The 24,188-nt window shown below is 39.8% G+C and overlaps 2 protein-coding genes and 1 pseudogene across 3 annotated transcripts; 2 read left to right on the forward strand and 1 right to left on the reverse strand.

Annotated features, from left to right (window-relative positions):
• Window positions 1-1,524: 1,524 nt before the first annotated feature.
• Window positions 1,525-2,574, forward strand: LOC122147209 (annotated as a pseudogene).
• Window positions 2,459-8,590, reverse strand: LOC109087616 (DENN domain-containing protein 10). The gene is made up of 9 exons (XM_019101820.2): window positions 8,135-8,590; window positions 7,571-7,767; window positions 6,921-7,000; window positions 6,594-6,742; window positions 6,256-6,367; window positions 4,428-4,528; window positions 4,245-4,352; window positions 4,083-4,177; window positions 2,459-3,955 (listed from the first exon to the last, which is right to left on the reverse strand). Exons 1-9 carry the CDS (start codon window positions 8,172-8,174, stop codon window positions 3,788-3,790), a joined length of 1,050 nt encoding a protein of 349 aa, XP_018957365.1. The 5' UTR covers window positions 8,175-8,590; the 3' UTR covers window positions 2,459-3,787.
• Window positions 8,591-10,668: 2,078 nt separating this feature from the next.
• Window positions 10,669-22,831, forward strand: LOC109087618 (eukaryotic translation initiation factor 3 subunit A). 2 transcript variants are annotated; one of them, XM_042768817.1, is made up of 22 exons: window positions 10,669-10,866; window positions 11,608-11,798; window positions 12,362-12,498; window positions 12,745-12,908; window positions 13,081-13,280; window positions 13,632-13,840; window positions 14,011-14,182; window positions 14,284-14,388; window positions 14,644-14,742; window positions 14,853-14,969; window positions 17,047-17,232; window positions 17,309-17,656; window positions 17,798-17,902; window positions 18,059-18,172; window positions 18,284-18,406; window positions 18,587-18,740; window positions 18,916-19,097; window positions 19,324-19,403; window positions 19,491-20,056; window positions 20,306-20,438; window positions 20,998-21,167; window positions 21,858-22,831. In XM_042768817.1, the coding sequence occupies exons 1-22, from the start codon at window positions 10,818-10,820 to the stop codon at window positions 22,037-22,039; spliced, it is 3,786 nt and encodes a 1,261-aa protein (XP_042624751.1). In that variant the 5' UTR covers window positions 10,669-10,817; the 3' UTR covers window positions 22,040-22,831. The 2 variants fall into 2 exon arrangements, with proteins under 2 accessions (XP_042624751.1, XP_042624752.1); XM_042768818.1 differs by having other exon boundaries at window positions 10,670-10,866; window positions 19,491-20,041.
• Window positions 22,832-24,188: the final 1,357 nt, after the last annotated feature.

A 24,188-nucleotide genomic window follows, 5' to 3' on the forward strand; every position in this document is an offset into this window, starting at 1 on the left:
GCCCCCCCCCCTCGTCGAGATCCTTTAAAAGCTCCGCTTGGTAGGCCTGGAGGACCGCCATGGAGAGTGGAGCGATGCGGGCCGCCTGGCCAGCAGCCATGTAAGATTTCCCGACGAGGCTAGACGTGACTCGACACGCCTTCGAAGGAAGGAGGGGGCGAGACTTCCATGCCGTGGCCGAATTAGGCGCCAGATGTTCGGCGAGAGTCTCCTCAACCGGAGGCATCGCTGTATAGCCACGGTTCGCCATATCTGAAATGGTGGCGAAATCCGCAGCCCGCAGTGTTCGTGATGATGCGCGCCGAGTAGGGCTGCTTCCAGGACCTCTAAACCTCCTGGTGGAGGTCCGGGAAAAAAGGCAGGGGCCTACGGGGCACCTGCGCAGGGAGCACGACTAGTCAAAAAAACGGTCGTCCAGCTTAGATGAAGGTTGGACCTCGGCCTTCTCAACCTCCCAGTCCAGTCCCAGCTTACCCACCGCACGAGAGACCACATCCAACAGCTCGCTGTAGGAGGGGAGAGACGCGCTTCTCTCCTGTCCGCTAGGAGGGAGAGGGCTGTCCGTATCTGCCACGAAGTCCTCAGACTCCGAAGCCGCGGTGGATAAGACGTCGTCGTCGAACTGCCCACAAACCAAAGGAGATAGCATCGTATGCCTCCGGGGTGGGATGTAAACCCCCGTCCGAGAACACAACGGGTTCGACGAAGGTGGCATCCTGCACTCGGGTAGGGGAGAGCGAGCGATGTGGAGAAAACTCCAGCGCCGCGCTGTCGTCGTAAGTGAGGTCGCACATGTCTCCCCAAGCCATCGCCTCGTGCGGCGCCTCGGCAGCCGCAGAAGCGACACGGCGGGGGTTAGACGCGGGGGCGACCTTGGAAAAACACTTCTACCCTCGAGCGCAGTACTTTAAGTCGCAGGCCATCACAGTGGGGACAAGAGGAAAGGCCACTAAGCGCAGACTGCGCGTGATGTAATCCCAAACAGACTACGCACCTTTCGTGAGTGTCTCCCTTAGTGATGAACCTGGTACACGGTTCCTTGCACTTTCGAAAGCTCATCGCGTCCGCGAAGAGGAGTTAACACTGCTCGAGAAAACCGCTATGAACGCGAGATGATTCCAGGGCACAGATGATTCTCTTTCCTGAAGGAAATGAAATCTGAGCGAAATAGCGCGCGGCGCCCGGGTATACGATGCGTACGCATGCGTAGGGCGGTGCCAAGCACTATTTGGCCAATAGGATTGGCGAGATGGTATAGGGCTTCAGACATTCGTCACACCGAAGGTGTTCCCATACGGTGACGTCACCGCAGCATCGAAGTGACCTATGAAAGGGAACCAGTGATTTTGTTCATCTTAAAAATGTTTAATCCTAATTTAGGACATTCAGAAGTGTATTAAAATAATAATAAATTATGCGTAATTTTAATGATAATTATGCATAGATTTTCTCCAAATCATCATCATAATGCATTTTTTTTTTTTATTCTGATTAATGTTTTGATGGGACAATACTAAAATTAATTATTAAAATTAAATATTAAAACAATTTGTTTAAATTTTGGGGTGAAGTGTGACCTGAATATGTTCTCTTTTCAGGCTCTTCCTCAGATTATACTTAAGCGTTTTAGACTCATTGGTGCTGTGGCTGAGACCTTCTCTATTCCTCTCTCAGGTAAGAACACCAGACAACAAATGCACACAATTCATCTACAGCAGTGTCCATATTGTTATGTCATTTCATACATATATCTGTCTATAGTGTGCCCTCTAGGGTTATAATACCATTGAAATGTTTTGAACCAAACGTGGTTTTCTAGCCTGTCCAGCTGCATTCAGTGTAAGGGTGGTGAGAAGTAAAGAGGCCGATAATGGAATACGAGTGTTTGATTCTAACGGCAATCTGGTTGGAGTCTCAAAGGCAGCTGGTTCTAAGGTGATACTACAATAAAACCTTATGCCACCAAAGCTCCTTATCTTATAACTGTTTAAATATGTATTCTTTGTGTTGGTCACAGGACATAAATGAAACAGCCCTCACATGAGCGACTTTCTTTGGCACTACTGCAGCTTTTCCCACTTTACTGCTGGCTCTCCTTAAAAGGTACAAGTCAAAATGGGTTGCTTTCCATTTTACAAGTTGAACTGTAAAAGTTTGGAGTCTGATAATGTGAACTCTGCTGTCAATGTTTCAGGGCAAAGCTTGTCCAGAGGAACCCAATGATAATCGCTCCTGTTCGGCACATCAGTTCTGCCATTATTTTTGGCTTGATGATTCCTGTATCCTTCAGTCTTTTTCCACAGGTTGGCAAGGTAACACACATTAGATAACTAATGTTAGTGCTGATGCATAACAAACCAGTTTATCATACTATTATCATTTTAATTTCGTAAATACATTCAATTCAATCAATTCTCTAAATGTTTTCATCAAAAATTGCATTGTCCATCACCATTGATAAGCATGATACAGATCCAACCTATTTTTTATTTGCAGATAAAGAAGGAGAATTTAGAGGAGGAGTTTCAGTCACTTGACGGTAACAGTGAACTGTTTTACCACAGAGGACTGTAATGTTGCCATTGCCAGCTTTCCTATTTGACATTTAACTAAACTAGTATACTAAAAGTCCACTGTATTTCAACAAAATTTCAAAAAGGTGGCTACTTTAAATTTTAAAAGAATGCAAATGTTCTCAAAAGGGTTTATGAGCAACTAATCAATGCTATACTAATACTGAATGACCAAAGGAAGATGTACAACTGTACGGTATTGAATTCATTTCTTTTGCCACTCACGTATACATTTAATGGTCACTGATATTTAGCAAAGTTTCTAAGGAAACAGCATTTTATGTAAAGGATGAGGACAGTGTTTAAGAAATCAGAGAATACAGTTTGAACATCCTCTTCTTTCAGAATATATTGCACACGCATGATCAGAATATCATCTGTGATCTGTTTAGGCACGGATGATATCCATTGATAACAAGGGGCTGTCAAATTAATAAGGAGATTAATCAAAAATGTATAAAGTCAAAATCAATAATATGTGCAATCACTAGGAATGCAAAATATGGGAACATCGTTCCATTTAACATGGGGAATGTCTTTTGTCATTTGAAAATATAGTGTTAAAAAGATTTCTTGAATCAATAGACATACAGGTTGTTAATTAACATAACTTTAAGCTGAGGTTTTGGCACTCAATAGTTAAGTAACTGATTTTCAGTGTTTCCTTTATTTACATTCCCTCATTAGAGCAACTGTATTTTAGTTTTCACTGAACAATTAACATAACATTATTATTATTTTACAGCATAACAAATGTGTTTTAGTTAGGCATGAACTATGTAGCCGTCAGCCCTTTCACAGTGATGTGCAATGATGAAATCTTTTAAAAGTTAAAAGAGCATGCCAAATTAAGATTATGAACAACTTAATAATTAGAATCCTCAGGAATGCTTACAGAGGACAGCATATAAATCCACGTGCTACCAAAAGGTTTGATTATGAATTATTTATCTCAAACCTGTTATCACTTAGAAATGTTACATTCAACATAATTACACCCATGAGGTGTAGCTGTCATGTTACAGCTGTATTTTATATATCTTCATAAGAAATCTCTATGTTCTTATATAACTTTTACCCTGTTCAGAACACCTGAAATTAGACACAGAGTATTGTAAATGTTACAGTTAATTTTATGACTCCACAATGAATGGTAAGTTCCTTTCTGATCAGTTGCTGTGAGGCATGCCAGTTGGACGGGATGCACTGATTGGTCAGATCTTCAGGAGTTGCTCAGCTGCAGCTAAGTGAAAGAGGAAGTTCTCAGTCGCTGGAGGGTAGTGCCGCTGCTTCAGGGTCTCCAAAGTCAACTTAGAGTTCTCCGCTTCATCAGCAAGAGACATCAGGTTACTGAGGATCTCCTTAGTTTTTACTGAAATATCCTAGAGACAGATTTAAAAAGGGGCTTGATTAAAAACAATTATTGGTGAATTAAAATGCTTCAAATGAAGGTTGTGCTACAGCTGTATTTTGTGTATTTGCTGATAGTTTCTTAGTATTGTACGTCACCTTAATAACCTGTGCATCTATGCGATCGGTGTCTTCTGCAGCCTGGACAATGAAGTTGCCGATCTCTTTATGGAGTTTTCCCATAGCCATTGCCTCTGAAAACATAAGGTATAGTGACTTAACATCCGCATCCCAGTCAGTATGTAAAACTGATTTTCTCACCTTTGGCATTTTGTGACACGGTGATTTCACTGTCTGGAAGATTAACATACACATCAAACAGATCTGATCTGTCTCTGACTTCAGGATCAACAAACCCTGCAACATATCCTACAGAGACAAAGAACACAGAAATTCATAAATGCAGCAAGTGTTTGTTTTGGGAGGAGAAGGAATTGTCCATACCTGTACACAGTTTGAGGTTTTCTAGCTCATTATCATCCAGATGAACAAAAGGGTGGAGGATGGACCAGTCTTTTCTATGCCATACCAGTCCAGGAAGAGCTCTGGTTTTAAAAAGAGAAACACTGTTACCACAAATGATTTTTAGTGCATGACCATTATCATACAATACTTTTCAAAAGTGTGGGTTGAGTAAGCTTTTTGTTGTTGATGATGTTTTTTAAGGAAATAAATGCTTTTGTTAAGCAAGGATGCATTTAATTGATCAAAAGTGACAAAGACTTAAATAGTTACAAAAAATGTAGAATTGAATTGAAATATATAATTGAAACAAATACTATTTGATTTTGTAAAAATGGCTTGTAATAAATTGATTATAGATATCTTTTGAATTGTTTTTTTTATGTATTTTAATGTTTTTATGTTTTGTATTGTAATATTTGAGGGTTTTGTCGTTTTAATGTATTGTAAAAAAAATTTTGGAACAGTAGTGTAAACCACTAACCATAACCACAAGCACCTTGAACAAATCTCTTTGTAAAAACAACACAGGACATACTTAAAGTGATACTCCACCCCAAAATGAAAATTGTCATTAATCACTTACGCCCATGTCATTCCAAACCCGTAAAAGCTCTGTTCGTCTTCGGAACACAATTTAAGATATTTTGGATGAAAACCAGGAGGCCTGTGACTGTCCCATAGACTGCCAAGTAAATAACAGTGTCAAGGTCCATAAAAGGTATGAAAGACACTGTCAGAATACTTCATCTGCCATCAGACGTGCAATCTGGGTTATATGAAGCGACGGGAACACTTTTTGTAAGCAAAGAAAACAAAAATTACGCCTTTATTCCTTGTGGAGCGGATGATACAGAAGAGCATACGCAGTATACGGTGATATGGAGAGACGTATTCTGACGACAACTTTCATACCTTTTATGGACCTTGACACTGTTATTTACTTGGCAGTCTATGGGACAGGCTGTTTATTTTATCCAAAATATCTTAAATTGTGTCCCGAAGACGAACAGAGCTTTTACGGGTTTGGAACGACATGGGGGTAAGTGATTAATGACAAAATTTTCATTTTGGTGTGGTGTATCCCTTTAAAGTTGACTTGAAATGCTGTTTGCAATCCATTTTACCTCCTTAATCTGGCATATTTCTGGTTTGGATTAATATATGTAAATGTCAAATGTAAATTAATAAAGTAAATAGAATCGATCTTGATTTCATGTCAACTTAACGATCATTAACCCTTCTTCAACAAAAAACGGTACAATATAGTATGGTCATTGCAAAAAGAAATATTTTAACTTTATGGAAAAGTGAAAATGTGCCATCTTTTAAGACTGGTTATTGTGCCTATGCATAGAGAGGGCGACATTTGTTTGTCCTCTGCGACCTTTGACAAAATGTGGCAGCCTTTTATGTTGTACTTGTCGAGACTATAACCCTGTGGGTATTTAGGTGTGTGTGCATTATCGGTGCTTCTAGCCATGTACATGTATTTCACTTTGTTGAGATAACAAGCATGTTCTTACTGGTGCTGATTGCTCCTTTACTAACAGTGCTTTGTATTACTTCTGAGCAGGTTTTTTTTTTTTTTTTTTTCTCTGTAGTTGATTTTACTTTTATATTATCTATTTTTTTTTTTTTTCTTTCTGAGTGAGGGAACATGTATTCCAATTATTTCATTTATATTTGAGTTTATGTATCTTTATTTGTATTTTTTCTGTCTATATTTACACTGTTTGTGTAATTGAAAATGTGTAAATAAAATATTAAAAAAAAAAAAAAAAACCTTAACGATCATTTCCATGGTTACCTTGTGAACTCCAGCAGCGCCTCAATACGTGGGTGATAGACCACTACTCTTTTTTTCAACATTAGTGCTGTATAAAGGATGATGGTCTCCATACCAAATTGTGACACAACATCTAAAATAAATATTTAACATCTCATTAATTCTACATTAAAGCAAACTTGCATACTATACAGATTTTTTTTCTTAATACAGAATTAAGACACTTTCTTGAAGGATTTCCAAAATGACAATCATAAAGCCAAAAGGAGCAAATGGTACCAGAGGTATGTGATTTTAGCTGCTCATTTCTTGCCGTTTTCAGTGAGTAGTGCTTGTTCATTTTAAGGGTTCCCCCTAACCTTTTAAGGATCCAGCCAGGTAGGCCTTTCTGACGTCGTAATCTTTGATAAGGAAGGAGCCGTTCTCATCACTCTGGCATATTCCTTTGGTCAGAACAGCAATGTAGCATTCCATCATCTTCACAGGACTTCCATGTTTGATATACGTCCTGAACAAACACAATGTTACAGATCTAACATCACAAACTCTGAAAAACACTATGTAAACCTTAGAAATTGTGTGATGACAAACAAAAGATGCTAAGTGAAAGAAATAATGACCCATTTCTGAAACTCTGAAAGCACTAAGTGGTTGCACTAAATGGTTTGTACATAAATTAAACATACCTGAACAGAACTCTACTGAATGCAGCATATTTTTCAGGGTTGAAGTCCTTAGCTGTGATAACTATTGAGAAATGTGTCACCTTTGAAGAAAATTGAAGAAAATTAGCAAGCTGGCACGATTTTCATCACTTCATAAGTTTTAAAGGAAACAAAGAGATGTTGAGGGTGTAAATTTAAGAAAGGAATATCCTGACAGTTTTTTCAGTTTAATTTATTGCTTGTTTTGTCTTTTTTTTAAGTCATCTTGGAGCCCCCTGGTTGAGCACCACTGGATTATACTGTAGGAATAGTTGACTCGTTCATTAACATTCTGTCACTCAATGAGAAACAATTATCAGTGAATAATGGTATAGATTTCTGTCTTCTCCTCACATGAAACTGATGTATGGACTACTGTAATGATGCTTTTTGTCACTTTACAGCCCTTGGTCACCATTTACTTTCATTATATGGAAAAGTGCAGTGTCAACATTCTGGTAAACTCTTCCAGACGTACATGTTTGGAGTGAGATGAATATGAGTAAATGAACAAAAGACAATCATATGATCAAAGTTTTCCATCTATGTTGAACTATTCCTGTAGCATTATTCGAGCACAGGTTTGTAAGCTTTCAGCTTGGTAGTGGAGTCCAAATCATGAAGTTTTGTACCTTTTTAAGCGCAGTTGGCTCCTGAACCTCGACAGTGGTGATGTAGTACCAGGTTCGGCAGTATTGTCCAAACACAAACGTGTGCAGCACCTGATTGTTCAACGGCAGGCAACATTTTCTCAACAGAACCTCTCGCAGCTCAGCACTGATGGAAGGATAACACCAAACCCAGAGAGTGTCTGCATTTACATCCTTCTCTGTGTAAGGGGGACAAATTCAATTACTGACAAAATAATTCTTATTCTATAATTAAAGAGACAGTTCCCCCCCAAAAAATGTAGATTCTGTCATGAGGCCTTTTTCTTCTGCAGACCACAAAATGAAATGTTAGACAGCATGCTAGGGACAGTATCAGTCACCATTCACTTTTTTACACACGATGAAAGTAAATGGTGACTGACAAATGCTGCTGTCACTCTGCCTAACTTCCCCTTGTGTGTTCAACAGATGAAAGTCATACTGTTAAAATATGACGAGTTTAATGCTTACAGTTTTTTTATTTTTGGGTAAACTATCGCTTTAATATATAAAATGTACTCATAATAAAACGTATTTTAATCTTACCAATCAGTCCAAGACTCAGCATCATCTCAGATGTAGCCATATTCTTCCTTATCCACGTTAATCAGTTTCTAATACTTCAATGATTTGTAAACCATTTATGTTTACAGTTTGGAAAACACATGCAAGTGTCAGCGCAAGCAGACACAACCCATTGTCAAATATGCCGGTACAGTTTATACAGAAAACAATTAACTTATAATGTCCAACAATTACGGTTCTTATTGCAAAACAGATGTTTAAGCGTTGAATCCAGGTTTCTCATGAAAGCCGAGCGTTATCAATTATCAAAAAGTTTGTAGCATTACAGTGTATGTGAACCAGTTGTTGATATGCAATAATTCCCGCGAATATGTGTATCAAAAATAAAGACACATAAAACTAAAACTTATCATGAACAGTAGGAATCCACTACTGGTCAAGTGATCAACACGCTTCTTCTGGGTTTGTTTCTCTAAGTTTAACTAAAATAGCCAACGACATATTGCCATCTAGTGTGTTGGTGCGATTAAAGGTTTTTTTTTTTTTTTTTTTTTTTTTTTTTACACCAAGTTTTCAGGCATTCCTTTCTTCAGCTAGCTACTTGAAGGACTGAAATAAAAATTTCAATAATTTTAAATTCCGCAAACTTGGAGAAACTTTTCTACATTTGTGTAAACTCACCCATAATCAAAACATTATTTCACAAAAAAAAGTAACTTTTTCATAAAACCACCAAACTTAATGTGATAATTAACCATTATTCATATTCAAATGCATTCATGCCTTCTGCCCCCAGTGCACTAATAATGATACAGTTGTATAGATTTTCCTGAGATTCAGCATCTTTTTTGACAGAAAATACAAACAATACTATCCAAATTAAACATTAATCTTAAAAATTGGGTGAACAGTCCGTTTAAAATGTAACGCTCTAGTTACTAACATAAACTCGGTTCCCTTTCAAAGGGTCTCTCTTATTGCATTGAACACTATGGGGTAAACTCCTGTGTACTCTGATACTGAAGCCTGATTTGTTCACATTCGCATAGCTGCACAAACAAATGGAGCTTCAAAACAGCCAAAAGGAGAGGAGCCATCTGCTATATAAGTCTGCTCTGAGCACCATTTTTCGCCTGATAGTGACACTCGTAGAGGTGATTAGGTTATTTATGTGGACAAAAGCCTTGCCAGGAGGGCAGGGATATCAAAATTATAAAACCTGGTGAAGGTGGATGGCAACAACCAGCTGGACCAAGCCCAGGAAGTAGTGGAATGGGCCTGTACTCCTATAGGACACTGTAAGCCAACATAGGCAGGGCTATAGCATCTATTATGCAGTGAGATAGCCTCTGCTTCATAACCGGCAGCCCTTTAGAGCAACCTCCGAAGCGTATGAAACAGGCCAGAGCGCTCCACACACACTCCAAGAGCCCAGACCGAGTAGAGTGGATTGGGACCCTGCTCATCCTCTGAATTGGGAAGAGCCATAAGGGTAATGATTTGTGCTCTCAATGGAGCACTCTTGTCACATAACCGTGTCTTGGTTTGAGGACGACTCTACAGTCGTTAGGCCCAAACTTAAGACAGGAGGCACTGACTGACAGTCCAATTGAGTCCCATTGCTCCGCTGTTTCTTCCTCCGAGGCTCTTGGGAGGGAAGAAACGGGAGAGCAGACTGGGGAGGATGCGAGCAAAGCAGGGCTAGACTCATACTCTCGCAGTGAGAGCACTCTGTCCCAGTGAGCGCTGCCCGGGCAAGCGACGCACTCACCATGCCTGTCTGAGTCATGCAGGGGTTCTTTGCATGAGCTACACGCAGCGCAACATTTGCAAGAACGCTTCTGGAAATTTGCTCTTATTGTCGCCAGATGGCCACAGGGGAAGCACTTGTTGGTAGGCGTTCTTCCGCTGCTGGGGCATTTCTATGACAAGCAGGCTTCAAGCTTCTTGCTTTGGCTTCAGAGTACAGTGGGAAAATGATCTTTGCACTGAAGGAGCAAAATTCTGATGAAATGGCGGTGACAGCAGACTTATAGCAGTTGCCTCCTCCCCTTTTGGCGGGTTGACGCACCATTTGTTCTTGCAGGCTGCTACATGAATTTGAAGAAATCAGGCTTCAGTATTTAGAGTAAACACAAGTTTACCCCATAGTGTTTAACACAATCATGGGAGATACCCTTTGAAAGGGAACCTAGAATATATTCTATGTTGCAAATGCTTAGATTGTAATAATAATTGTACACAGAATAATTTTCATGAATTACTAATGATTACAATATGCGTGCATTTTTTAAGGGTTAGGACTTTTTGTATCCTGTAGCTAATTTCTGAGAAAAATACTGAAAGGTTAAATATTAAGGTCAGCCACAAAAATGCCTCCTCATAAAATTTGTAATATTAAAAAAAAAAAAAAATGTGTCAAATATCATTACAGACTCGTCTTGGGTAAAATTTCAGAACTGGTGATTTTATTGCGAACTATATTTAATAATCATGTCTTTGCATGCATGTCTGTCATCTGAACTGCAGACAGCGGGGAGGAAGCGTGTACGCGCACATACGGGAACTCTCGTCCTCTCCAGCGCAGTTCACGTGCGCTAGTCCTTTCTTGCTTGAGCGGCGAGAAGTCACGGCGCGGATGGACAGGCAGAGTCAATAAAACAGCCTCTACTGTCTGAAAACTGCCTGTTAGCAAGCCATAACCATGCCAGCCTATTTCCAGAGACCGGAGAATGCTCTTAAGCGAGCAAACGGTGAGTGAATATTGTAGGTTGTCGTCTCTTGGACTGTAGTCGGGAGTTTAGCTGTTAGCTCGATATGGCGCGTGCTGGAGTAGCCATATTCCGTGCAGGCCGGATGTCACAGTTACTGGGCCCGTGTGTCATGTATGATGCAGCGTTTTAAATCTCCTTTATTACTGTATCATACATTATCCATCTTCTTAGCGTACTCAGAGAAAGGACATGGATATAAAGTGTAAATATTTAGCACACTTAGTAAAAGAACAAAGCTAGAGACCGTTTTTGTCAACGCTACCATGTGTGTTAGCAAGCTTTTCCATTCCGCTAGCTTAGCAATGACAACTTCTGGTATCGGAGGTTAAAGGTTTATTAACAGTATACACTGAAAAACTATAACAGTCTTCCTGATTCGTGAATGACAACCAAATATGTTGTCATTTGGATATATATATATATATATATATATATATATATATATATATATATATATATATATATATATATAGTGGAATAGCAGCATTTCGCACCTGCCACCAGATTTATTTTCTCTGCTCATTCAATATTATAGTCAGCTGTAAATAACATATTTGTGTTGAAAGTGGTATTAGAGAGCTGTATATTGCATTAATACAGCAACAAGATCATTAAACATTTTTCAGTGATTCAGGCCCATTTGGATGCTGTATATGTTATAAATCAACAAATTCTCAAAGAGTGAGCTGGCCATGACAGTATATCTGTTTCGTTTTTCAGAGTTTCTTGAAGTTGGTAAAAAGCAGCCAGCTTTGGATGTGCTCTACGATGTCATCAAGAGCAAAAAACATCGAACATGGCAGAAGATACACGAGCCTATCATGCTCAAATACTTGGAGCTCTGTGTGGACCTGCGCAAGAGCCATTTGGCAAAGGAGGGACTTTATCAGTACAAAAACATCTGTCAACAGGTTTGAGACAATAATTATGATATACTTGAGCAGAAGAGTCTGCATAAAAATAATCTATAATTTTTAAATGCACTTTTTAGATCTTATGAATATATATTTATTTTTTGTTATGAATTGATTTTTTTTTTTTTTTTTCAATGTTTTGACTTTGTAGTGTTTAATCAAAATGTCATAAAACAACAGACTTTTCTCTGGTGACGTTTGCAGGACTTCTCTCATCTTTTAGTCCACTTAAAGTTTGTGTTCTGGCTCCACTTTTCTCAAAATCCAATCAACAACTGATGAATAGAACACAAACACCCTATATTTTTTATTTTTCAATAATCTGTTACACTCAGGTGAATGAGTGAAAAATCTTTTGCTACTTCTGTTTTGTGGGGACTTTAAAGTTTAGTAATTTGTGTCATAGTGCTTTTAGTAGTGCTTTTGCAATCGTGATGTTTTTCTAGTGAACATTTTGTTGTAGAGTATACATCAATTTTCTGTACAGGCGAAAAAATGACAAGTCATTTGTAAGTTCTATCTTCATGACATTACTGACTGCTCCTCCGCTTGTGCTTCAGGTGAATATCAAATCTCTGGAGGATGTGGTCCGTGCTTACCTGAAACTTGCAGAAGAGAAGACTGAGACAGCGAAAGAGGAGTCTCAGCAGATGGTGCTGGACATTGAGGATCTGGACAACATTCAGACCCCAGAAAGGTACAGGATCCTGAAGGCTTTAACAGTTCTTTCCAACTGATGTGTCTATAGTAAATGTTTTTTTTTTGTTGTTATTATTAGTGTAATTCATTTATTATTTCAGAATTTCACTACATTATGCTAAATGCAGACAGGACAGGTTCAATCTTTGTTTGAAGAAAATGGTTCTATCAATATGATTGTGTTCCGTAAAAGATTATCTGAAGCGCTGACTGTTATTGTTTTTTTTTCCCCTGTGTTTTTCAGTGTTCTGTTGAGTGCCGTCAGTGGTGAAGACACTCAAGACCGCACTGACAGACTTCTGCTCACGCCTTGGGTGAAGTTCTTGTGGGAGTCGTACCGCCAGTGCCTGGACCTGCTAAGGAATAACTCCAAAGTGGAGCGCCTTTACCATGACATTGCTCAGCAAGGTCAGTGTAAAGCCCATATAACACAAAAACATAAGGGTTTATGTGTAGAATTATGGAACATGGACCTGTAGAATTAGTAGAGCATTGTATTATATATGGTAATCATGTTCTATAATACCTAAAATGTATATTCTTTTGCGCACAAATTTATAACAAAAATGTTCTCTCCCAGCGTTTAAGTTTTGCCTGCAGTACACCCGTAAAGCAGAGTTCCGTAAGCTGTGTGACAACCTGCGAATGCATCTGGGACAGATCCAACGACATCACAACCAGAGCACTGCCATTAACCTGAACAATCCTGAGAGCCAGTCCATGCATCTCGAGACACGTCTGGTCCAGCTGGACAGCGCTATTAGCATGGAGCTGTGGCAGGTGTCTGTACTTCATACTAGGCACCAGTGTACTATATAAATATGTTTATAATGTAATGTAAATATGTTCAGTTCATTACAGTCTTCATTTATGCTGCTGCTGTCAACCTTTGTACAGTGCAAAGGAGAGTGCTTTACATGCACAAAAAAACAACAAAACAATTGTTTACAGAAAAAGATAAAATGCAATTTAAAACATTTTATTTTTTTTGCATGTAAAGCACTCTCTCCTTTGCACTGTACATGACATCCTGACTTTTTGTATTCTACACTTATTGGTTCTTCTGTGTTGCACAAGCTTTAATGACTTGCTGATTATACCGGTTGCTTACGTTCTTTGTAATCAACACAGGAAGCATTCAAAGCAGTTGAAGACATCCATGGATTGTTTGCCCTCTCAAAGAAGCCCCCTAAACCCCAGCTTATGGCCAACTACTACAATAAGGTGTCCACTGTATTCTGGAAGTCTGGCAATGCCTTATTCCATGCCTGCACCCTACACAGACTTTATCACCTCTCCCGGGAAATGCGCAAGAACCTTACCCCAGAAGAGATGCAGAGGTAAGACCAATCATCAGCTTGAACATTTTTTTTTTTTTTTTGGAATGCTTTGTGTTATAATTTTGCTGTGATTTTAATGTAGGTAGCCATTTCTTGGAATCAGAAAACATTCTTCATTTTTTTATTAGTTGATTGAGAAGTATTAATTGCTATTAATTCGTTTAATTCAGAATGTCCACTCGAGTGCTTTTGGCCACTTTGTCTATCCCCATCACCCCTGAGCGCACTGATATCGCTCGTCTGTTGGACATGGATGGCATCATTGTAGAGAAACACCGCAGACTGGCTACTTTGCTTGGCCTTCAGTCTCCACCCACCCGCCAGAGTCTCATCAATGACATGGTAATACCTTTTTTTGTCCATTGATCACTTTTGTAATCCCTTAAATTTATAGTTTATTAAAAAAAGATTGAGAACCTTCTTGGGTATTACTTTTGTCATAGGTGAGATTCAACCTGCTTCAGTATGTTGTTCCTGAAGTCAAAGAGCTCTACAACTGGTTGGAGGTAGACTTCCACCCTCTAAAACTTTGTGGAAGAGTGACTAAGGTGAGTGGCACTTGATTATTTTTCTGAGCTTATAAGAATCATGTACATATCAACAGTAAAATAAAAGAAACATTTGCACATGCTAAACATTAAAACTCTTTTAAGCTACTGACTTTCATAATCTTAATTAAGAAGAGCGATGCACTTGTTAGACCATTTTGACACGACAGACTTCAATGTTATAGTGTTCTTGATGTCAACACACATTAAAGACATATTCATGCAGTGTGTATGTTCTTGCTGCTGCTGCTTTAGGTGCTGAACTGGGTGAGGGACCAAGTTGAGAAAGAATCAGACCTGCAGCATTATGTTCCTCACTTGCAGAACAACACCATCCTCAGACTGTTACAACAGGTTGATTTGATCATCTTCCCCCAGACTTTTAATAATTACTTGGAGAATCTGTGCATGCTTCATTCTTCTGCAGATCTTCAAATCTTGTCTTCTGGGTTTTAATATTCCAGGTGGCTCAGATCTACCAGAGCATTGAGTTCAGCAGGTTAGCATCTCTGGTGCCATTTGTCGATGCTTTCCAACTGGAGCGCTCTATTGTAGATGCAGCACGGCACTGTGACCTACAGGTATAGCAAAAAATCAATATGTAGTCATCAAATGTTAGTGTATATCTTCCACATATAGTCTCTAAGGGGGCTTTTACAATGGGCATGTTTGTTGCGGTTCGAGCCCGGGCGCGATTGTTCCTTGTGCCCCCGCTGTTGGTCTGGTTTTACTCTAAACTTGATTCTATCAAACTCTGGTGTGTTTGCGTTTATTTTACGTCATCACAAACGTGCACTACGCATGATAGAAAACAGAACTTTGGTCAATATATTGTGTTTTTTATTCATTTGGTGCTATTATGTGCAGCAGAGTAAACAACATATGGGTTTACTTAGTGCTGGGCGGTATACCGGTTCACACCGAAAACCGGTGTATATTTTCGTTACGATGTTAATTTTTAATATACCGCCATACCGATGTATTTAATTACTCGGAACGTTATGCTGCGCCGCGGCACACTGTTTCAGACGGACCCTTTACAATGTTGCACTTCTAAGCAGCGACAGCGGTAAACACAGTAGTGCTCTGGTGTTACGTTATAACGCCTGTTTCACACATACTCCGTCTGCAGTGAGTATGCGTTGCAAATTTTTTTTACGCACCCATGTTAACGGATTCCAGCGTTCATACTGCACGAGGTTGCGGTCAATCAGTGCGTTCCAGGAGCGGTGCGTTTTATGTACCGAGTCTATTTTTGCTGTGCTGCAGGCGCTGAATTAAAATGAAAGCGCATTGTTCGCGGGAAAAATTAACATGGATTTACACAGAAATGCAGTCATTTCACAATAAATGTATACTAATTAAAGCGGTTTCACACGCAACACATGGGTTTTTGGCTAGGTTTAAAACAAGAAAAAGTGCACTTTTAGATAAACAAGGAAAACAATATATATATTCACTTTTATGGAGAAAAACAAAGTTCATTAAGGCCAGTGGGATTGCTTGTGATAAAGATTTAAATGCAAAAGGTACGAGACTGTTTATGTCTGTGGTGTTTTAATTTTTAATATTTTAACAAGAAAAGTAGGCTAATTATTGTGTTTAAATGTTTTGCCGCTTGCTTGAGCAGCTTATTATACAAACCTAGAAGTCAAATGCATGAATAATGCGTTGTTTATATTTATTGAGTTTAAACTAATGTCTATAACTATGAAAGATTGTTACTGTTCTGTGATAAAAGACTCACAATGCTGAAAAAAAAAAAGAAATATATGTATGTGTATATATATATATATATGTATATATATATATATATATATATATATATATATATATATATGTATATGTATGTATGTGTATATATGTATGTATATATGTGTATATATATATGTGTATATATATGTATATATATGTATATGTCTTTTTTTACATATGAAATGAAATCAAAACAATGAACAAATGTTGTGTTTGTGGACTAAACAGCCGCGGATCAGTAGCGGACTGCAAACGCGTCCCACTGCAGACGGAGTATGTGTGAAACAGGTGTTACAGGGAAGATGGGTGCTGCAGAACTAGTAGAACATGACACAGAAGAACTTGTGCCAAAAAGAGGAGCCTGGTCTGTTGTTTGGATGGTTTTTGGTTTCCAAAAATCCGACGTCGACCAAACAACCATTTTATGCAAGTGCTGTCGGGCTAAAAGCACGTCTTGGAATATCAACCAGCAGAAAATGCATTGTACACCTGATTATGCATGAGAAAAAAAAAAAAAAAAACGTCATAAACCGGGACACCGGCATAATTTAGAAAAAAACCGTGATATAAATTTTTGGTCAAACCGCCCCGGCACTAGGTTTACTGTGTGTGAGGTGCATGTAGACAGCTATTTTGAGGAGACGGTGGATAACCATTTATTTGCTGCTCAGATTGCATTGCGCTACAGTTCGAGTGCAACTGAACTCAGACCACCTCCTTCAGGTAGTCTCGAACACCTTTCACATTAGCGATTTTTCATGCAAACCGTGTCCTGTTTCGAACTAAATTGCCATTGTGAAAGCCCCCTAAATCAAGCATCTTAGTAGTTAATTACATGGTCAAGGAGAATCTCCAGATTGTCCAAAATATTGTAGTGATCTAAAGTTTGTGTATTTACCAAAAGTACGCATTGATCATACATCTCGTACACTGAGTTTTGGCTCCGATCTGAACTATTCTACTAAAGAGGATTCTCCAGTAGGTCCATTCCTACAGAACATGCCCTCTGAACAGATACGGAATCAACTCACTGCCATGTCATCCTCCTTGGCTAAAGCCATCCAGGTCATCAAACCTGCCTCCCTACTGGTAAGATTAATCGATCATCTCTCCGCTGGTCAGTGTTATATTTCAGTTTCATCATCAGCTCTAATTTTGCACACAGCAAGAACATGAGGAACAGAGTCAGCAGGCCATCACATCCTACCTGAAGAATGCCCGTAAAGAGCATCAGCGCATCCTTGCTCGCCGTCAAACGATTGAGGAACGCAAAGAGCGTCTGGAGAGCCTCAACATCCAGAGGGAGAAAGAAGAGCTGGAGCAACGGGAGGCAGAGCTTCAGAAAGTGCGCAAAGCCGAGGAAGAGCGTCTTAGACAGGAGGCCAAAGAGCGAGAAAAGGAGCGCATCATGCAAGAACACGAGCAAATCAAAAAGAAGACCGTGCGTGAGCGACTGGAGCAGATCAAGAAGACTGAACTGGGAGCCAAGGCCTTTAAAGACATTGATATTGAGGTACTGAGTTCGTCGGGGAAGTGGCCATTTAGAACACACTAGACTGTTTGATTTTAATTAAGTTACCCAGAAAATGAAATGTTGACTGTGTTATCAGTTGGAAATGTTTATTTTTATTTAATTATTAAATTTATGTTGTAGGATCTGGAAGAGCTGGACCCTGACTTCATCATGGCCAAACAGGTAGAACAACTAGAAAAAGAGAAGAAAGAACTTCAGGAGCGTCTGAAAAACCAGGAGAAGAAGGTATAGCTTACATTACACATTTATGAAGTATTTTGTTATTAAGAATAATTGTGTTGGTAAATGTTTTAAAAGTAAGAGGATTAGGGTTAATTCTATGCAGCTGAGTAGATAATATCCGAATATTACACTGGAGTGATACTATTATGCATATTCCAGATCGACTACTTTGAGAGAGCCAAGCGCCTTGAGGAGATTCCTCTGATCAAGAAAGCCTATGAGGAGCAGCGCATCAAAGACATGGAGTTATGGGAGCTGCAGGAGGAAGAGAGGGTAATAATCACATAAGGCTTTTTGCATTTGTCAGAATTACATGTGATTTACTTTGCCCTCTGGACCATGTTTAATTGAAGCTAAAGGTTGTTGTGCCTGTCTGTTGCTCAGATCACCAATATGAAGATGGAGCGTGAGAAGGCGCTGGAACACAAACAGAGAATGTCAAGGATGATGGAGGACAAGGAGAACTTCCTGTCCAAAATTAAAGCTGCTCGAAGCTTCATTTATGAGGTAAACAAAACTTTAATTTCAAGTGTAATTTATTCATTTGATGCTTTACAGATTATGAATTCGCTTTCAGTAGTTAGTATAAACATTGTATAAGATGTATTAGTAGTACTATAAAGTCCTTGACGGTTAGTATGTTGATGCTCCAGGTGGCTAAGCTTTGAACATTTCTCATGTACCTAGGAAAAACTCAAGCAGTTCCAAGAACGTTTGGTTGAGGAGAGGAAGAAGCGTCTTGAGGAGCGAAAGAAGCAGCGTAAGGAGGACAGAAGAAAGTCCTTCTATCTCCAGAAAGAAGAGGAAGCTCAGAGAATCCATGAGGAACAGCTCAAGAAAGGTACTTATTTGCTGTTCATCAACCTCAGTTAACAGTTGATACATTACAATACTACTTAAAAATATAAATTTTTAAACATTTTAATTTTTAAATATTAATTAAATCTTATTTGATGCATGAACTTTTGCTCACCTCTTTTCATTTTTGATTTGATCTTTGGTTTTGTGTGTTTTAGAGCGGGAAGAGCGTGAACGCTTGGAACAGGAGCAGAGAGAGGAGGAAGAACGTGAATACCAGGAGCGCCTGCGTAAGCTGGAGGAACAGGAGAGAAAGCAGCGTGCCCGACAACTGGAAATTGAGGAGCGTGAACGCCGCAAGGAGGAGGAAAGGAAGGCACCAGAAGAAAAACCCAGCAAGGTAACTCATAAGAACCCTGTGTCAAATATGTTATACACTATACACTACCGTTGAATAAAAAGTTTAAAAGAACAGCATTTATTTGAAATAGAAATCTTTTTTTTTTTTTTTTTATAAATTTAATGAACAATTATTTATTTTTTTATAATGTATACCTCTATTTTTAACAAGATATATAATGGATATAGTTATTTCTTGGTTTAAATTTGGATCATTTTCTTTCCAGGACTGGGGTGAACGGGAAGAAGGAGGCTGGAGGAAGCGTGGTGAGGGTGATTCAGAATGGCGACGTCCTGTTGCTGACCGGTGAGAGTTTTGATGCACAAGGAAAAAGATTAAAAACAGATGCAGGGAATTGTGATTCATTTTATTTATTAATTTTTGTCCTCCCAGTGATTGGCGTCAAGAGGGGCGTGAAGGCCGTGAAGACAATGATCGAGAAGACCATGACCGTGAAGTGCCCTTCCGAAAAGGAGGAGAAAGTTCTCGTCGTGGTGGTTTAGATGACAGAGGACTCCGCCGTGGCCTTGATGAGGAACGAGGTCCACGCCGAGGAGGTGACGATGACCGTGGACCCAAACGGGGCTTTGATGATGACCGTGGACCCAAACGGGGCTTTGATGATGACCGTGGTCCCAGGAGGGGCTTTGACGATGACCGAGGTCCCCGAAGAGGCGATGACGACCGTGCACCAAGGCGTGGAATGGATGATGACCGTGGTCCCAGACGAGGTGATGACGACCGTGGCCCAAGAAGAGGCTTTGATGAGGACCGTGGGCCCCGTAGAAGCATGGATGAACCCAGAGGACCTCGACGTGGGGCAGATGATGATTGGGGCCCCAGAAGAGGTGGGGATGATGAGAGGGGAGGCCGCAGGGGTATGGATGACTCTGGTCCACGTCGTGGAGATGACCCTAGACCCTGGAAACCGCTTGGGAGACCAGGTCTGAGCTCAGATGGTAGTTGCATTTATTTTCTTGCTGAGGGCATGTTTCCAAATATGTGTGTTAAAGCGGTCATATCACAAGGAATCTAATTTTCCTGTCACGATGTTATGTGATGCAATCATCTGTATTTGAAGCATGGGACAGTGTAAACCCACAATGCAGCATTTCATTTCATTGGTGAAATTTCATTGGTTTTAAAGGTATAGCAGCAAAATAAAGCCAAATTTTACTTATGCAAATACTCCATGCAACCTTTTGTAGGGGGATGGAGAGAGCGAGAGAAAGCTCGGGAAGATAGCTGGGGACCTCCTCGTGATACTGACCAAGATGATGGTGAGCGTGAGGGAGATGACCGTCACGAGGGAGATCGATTTAGAGATCGACGCCCTCCAAGGTAAAAATAAATAAATCTTTAATTATAATTTTAAGGGGTGGGGATGGAAAAATAAAAGTCTTTTCTGTTTTGAGTTCTTCTGATGAAAGGTCTCAGCAGGTCCTTTTTCTTTAGATTTAAATGATTTAAGACAAGTCTATAATTGTCATTTTTAGGGGTGGGGATGGAAAAACAGGAATGGCCATAAGGCCTAATGTGATGATTAAACTTCAAAAGGATATGACATGTAAACGCTTAATGTTTCAAAGTAAAAGCATGGCATTGTTGCGTATTCTACAGGCTTGTGGTTTCAGAGCAGTTCACAGAAAAAAATGCTGCACATTTATGCAATGCAATTGCTTATGATGTACTTCTGATTAATTATAGCAATGTTTATGTCATGGTGTTTAGATTGTTATCTGTTGTAGATGGTTATATGAGTGCATGTTTGCTGCTTTTTGAATGAGCATCTGAAAATAGTAAAGAATAGATCAATTTTTTTTAACTGATTCTGTTTTGCTTAGAAGCAGTATTAAGTCCTAATGTGCTAAGTTTAATGTGAATGTGTGTACCTGTTCAGGGAAGAAGGGGGTGGCTGGAGAAGAGGTGGTGCTGAGGAGCAGAGCAGTTGGCGTGACTCTCGCCGTGAAGAATTTGACCGTGATGATCGTCGTGAACGCCGTGACGTGAGGGACCGCAGAGATGACCGAGACCGTGATCACAAAGGCCCCCAGAGAGACCTCGATGAAGGTTAGTCTTATGATCTGCCTTACACATCTTTAAAGGTGCAGTCATATATTTTTCATTAAAGTTGTCTTTGTCTTGATGAAGCTGCTGTATCAGTGGCCCAGAAAAGCTGTTTTATAGTGTGGAGTCATGAGTAACCAGAGTTATAATAGAAATGATAACAGTAAATTTATTTACTGCTTTTTTTTTTTTAAAGCACTTATACAAAACTAAAGTGCAGAAGTAAATCTAACAGAACAAGCCAACTCAAGTGGCAACTACAAATGCATGTTATCACAGCAGTGCAAAATGCCTCCAAAACGTAGTCATACTGGTGCAACACTTATGGCGCTTTTCCACTGCATGGTAAGGTACGGCATGACACGGCTCGCTTTTGAGGGGTTTGCCACTGTGTACAGCACTTGGTACCTGGTACTTTTTTCAGTACCACCTCGGCTGAGGTTCCAAGCGAGCTGTACTGTTACCTTTTGGTGACATGTAAACCCTGCTGATCACTGATTGGCCGGAGAGAACCGTCACTACCTGCATTATTGAACTGGCGACACAGCCCGCTAAAATAGGGCAGACTTTATGCATCCATGCCAGTAGGTGTCAGTATAAAGTCCAAGACCCCGTGACAAAGCTGTGCCAGTGAAATATGCTTGGGGTACCTTTAAAAGGTCGGTGTCTTACATCTGAATTCCTAATTCAAAGGTGGTTCATGGCGTCGTGGTGGTGATGAGCGCAAGGACGAAAGAGAAGCTCCTCCCAGACCACGCGAACGGGACCGTGATGGCGGTGAGAAGAGCACCTGGCGCTCTGACAAAGATAAGGAAAATCTGCGCCGGACCAAGAACGAGACGGATGACGATGGCTGGACAACTGTCCGCCGCTAATGCTAAAGCATCAAATTTTTTTTTTGCTTGATGTTGTACTAAGCCTTGATGTGTTCTCTAATCAGTACAGATCATTGCTTACATTAACATGAAATACAAGCTTTGCCATAAAATTACAACCCTTGCAATGGGTTTTCAAACATGGCAATTTATATTTCATCCCTTTTTAAAAACTTACAAAAGTATCTCATTCCTTTTTGTTATGCATGCCTAGAGGATTAAATTGGTCACACAAAATTACGTAGATGTTTTTTCTTTGAGGTGCGGATGTTGTAGAACAATAAAGGATTTGCAGACATGACGTCAAAGTCGTGGAGGTGAGGTTTTGAGATGAAATCATCAGGTTAACTTTACAGCTGTCCATGCTGTAGTTGCTGCTTATGCTGTGGTTGTATGCCCTCTAGAAATATGAAAAAAAAAATCTATATTAATAAAGTCATTCGCTCATTAAATTACCGTAATTGCAGTTCTTATTCTGCAGAAGACGATATCGTGCTCTTTGTGTCAAATGAAACTCTGTAATAAGAATAAGTGGTTATGTTAGTAGACTTCAGACCTTATCAGTAGTTGATCATTTTGGCCACTAGGGGTCACCTAAATCTCAGCAGGGTTTTCTGAAGCTTTAGACGGCTCTCTTCATAAATGAACCAAGAACAATTGATTGGATCCCTATAATCTATTCATTTATTCTGTTGTTAATAGAAAATAATAGCGTTTAATACGATGATGTTGGTCCTCCTGGTTGATACATTCAAAAGGTTTAGTAAATAAACTTTGCAGTCGCTCTGTTAACTGAGGTTTGGTCTTTTTTTTCTCTTTTTTTTTTGTTGGTGGAAAATGACAATAAAAATGCAGACAATTCTAACAACAATGCAATGCCATAGCAGTATACTGATTTTATCTCTACAAGAAAACGACAATGGCATAATCCAGTCTTAAACTCGATTAGGACGGTCTTTTTCTTTCAGGGAAGTTTAACAACGGGCTTTTTTTTTTATTAAAAAAAAAAAAAAGACTTACTGGCTCTTGGTTAAACTAACTGGGGCAGGAGGACCACACGCACACGTTGATAAGAGGTAATCCTCGGTAAACCTCATCAATGCGAGTTCTTAAGGTTAAACTAACTGGGGCAGGAGGACCACACGCACACGTTGATAAGAGGTAATCCTCGGTAAACGCGTCGACGTTCACATGCAAACCGCTAGTTGCGGTGTCCACGGGCATGTTGCTGGTGTAACCCGCAGTACAATGACAAAAGCCGAAGAAGAAAGCGGCTCGGCGGAGAGAGCCTTATTCTAGAAGCGGAGCGGAGAAGCATTATTATAGCCATAGCAGAGACAAATAAATATTAAATCAGTATTTAAAACTACAAAAGGAGACAACAACGGGAACAAGAGAAGATGGCATTCTTTCAATCTTTAACAAGGACTTGTACCACGGCAGATCAACATTGTTTATCGCGGAACAAATACTGATGTATAATGCTACCCTTGTAGTAAAATAAATGATTAAGACAATGTTTTATTTTATATAACAAGGTGTAACATTAAAAAATATATTAAAAGTGGTACTACAGAGGGAAGGGGTTCTAGCAGACCAATCACAGTGCTTGCGGTCCGCGTAGAATTGACGCGCGCTGTTAGATTTTTTGGAGAGGTGCAGGCAGGGTCACGGCGTTGGCTACGGCGTAGGGTGTGTGTCTATGCGTAGGCTACGGCGTAGGTCCGACGCAGAAGTATAAATCAGCCTTTAGTTTCATGCAAAGGCTTCTTTGGATCGTGATTCTTCCCGCTGCGAGGGTGATAAACTTTTGCTCGCATTATATCATTATGCAGAAAAGTTTGAAGAAAGAAACAATTATGTCAGCGGTCTTGGTTGCATTCTAGTGGAAAATCCACAATTAAGGCCAATAATCCCACAATTGGAGCCTCAAATTCCCATGCAAGAGGTTATGAACTCTCGGACTAGATTAGACCCTTATATTTGCGAAGACCTACTTTGTGAAGTTTGACCACGGGTCACCGTGTGTAAACTCCACCGACCTCGAGCTGCAGGGATGATGCTTCTGAATGTGGGATATATATGCCTCTACACAGCACGTATCGATGTGCATCTGCCACCCAGGGATATTTGTTTAAAAATTCGTCTT

Source organism: Cyprinus carpio, chromosome A13, assembly GCF_018340385.1.
Source record: "Cyprinus carpio isolate SPL01 chromosome A13, ASM1834038v1, whole genome shotgun sequence".
NCBI classification, from domain to species: Eukaryota; Metazoa; Chordata; class Actinopteri; order Cypriniformes; family Cyprinidae; genus Cyprinus; species Cyprinus carpio.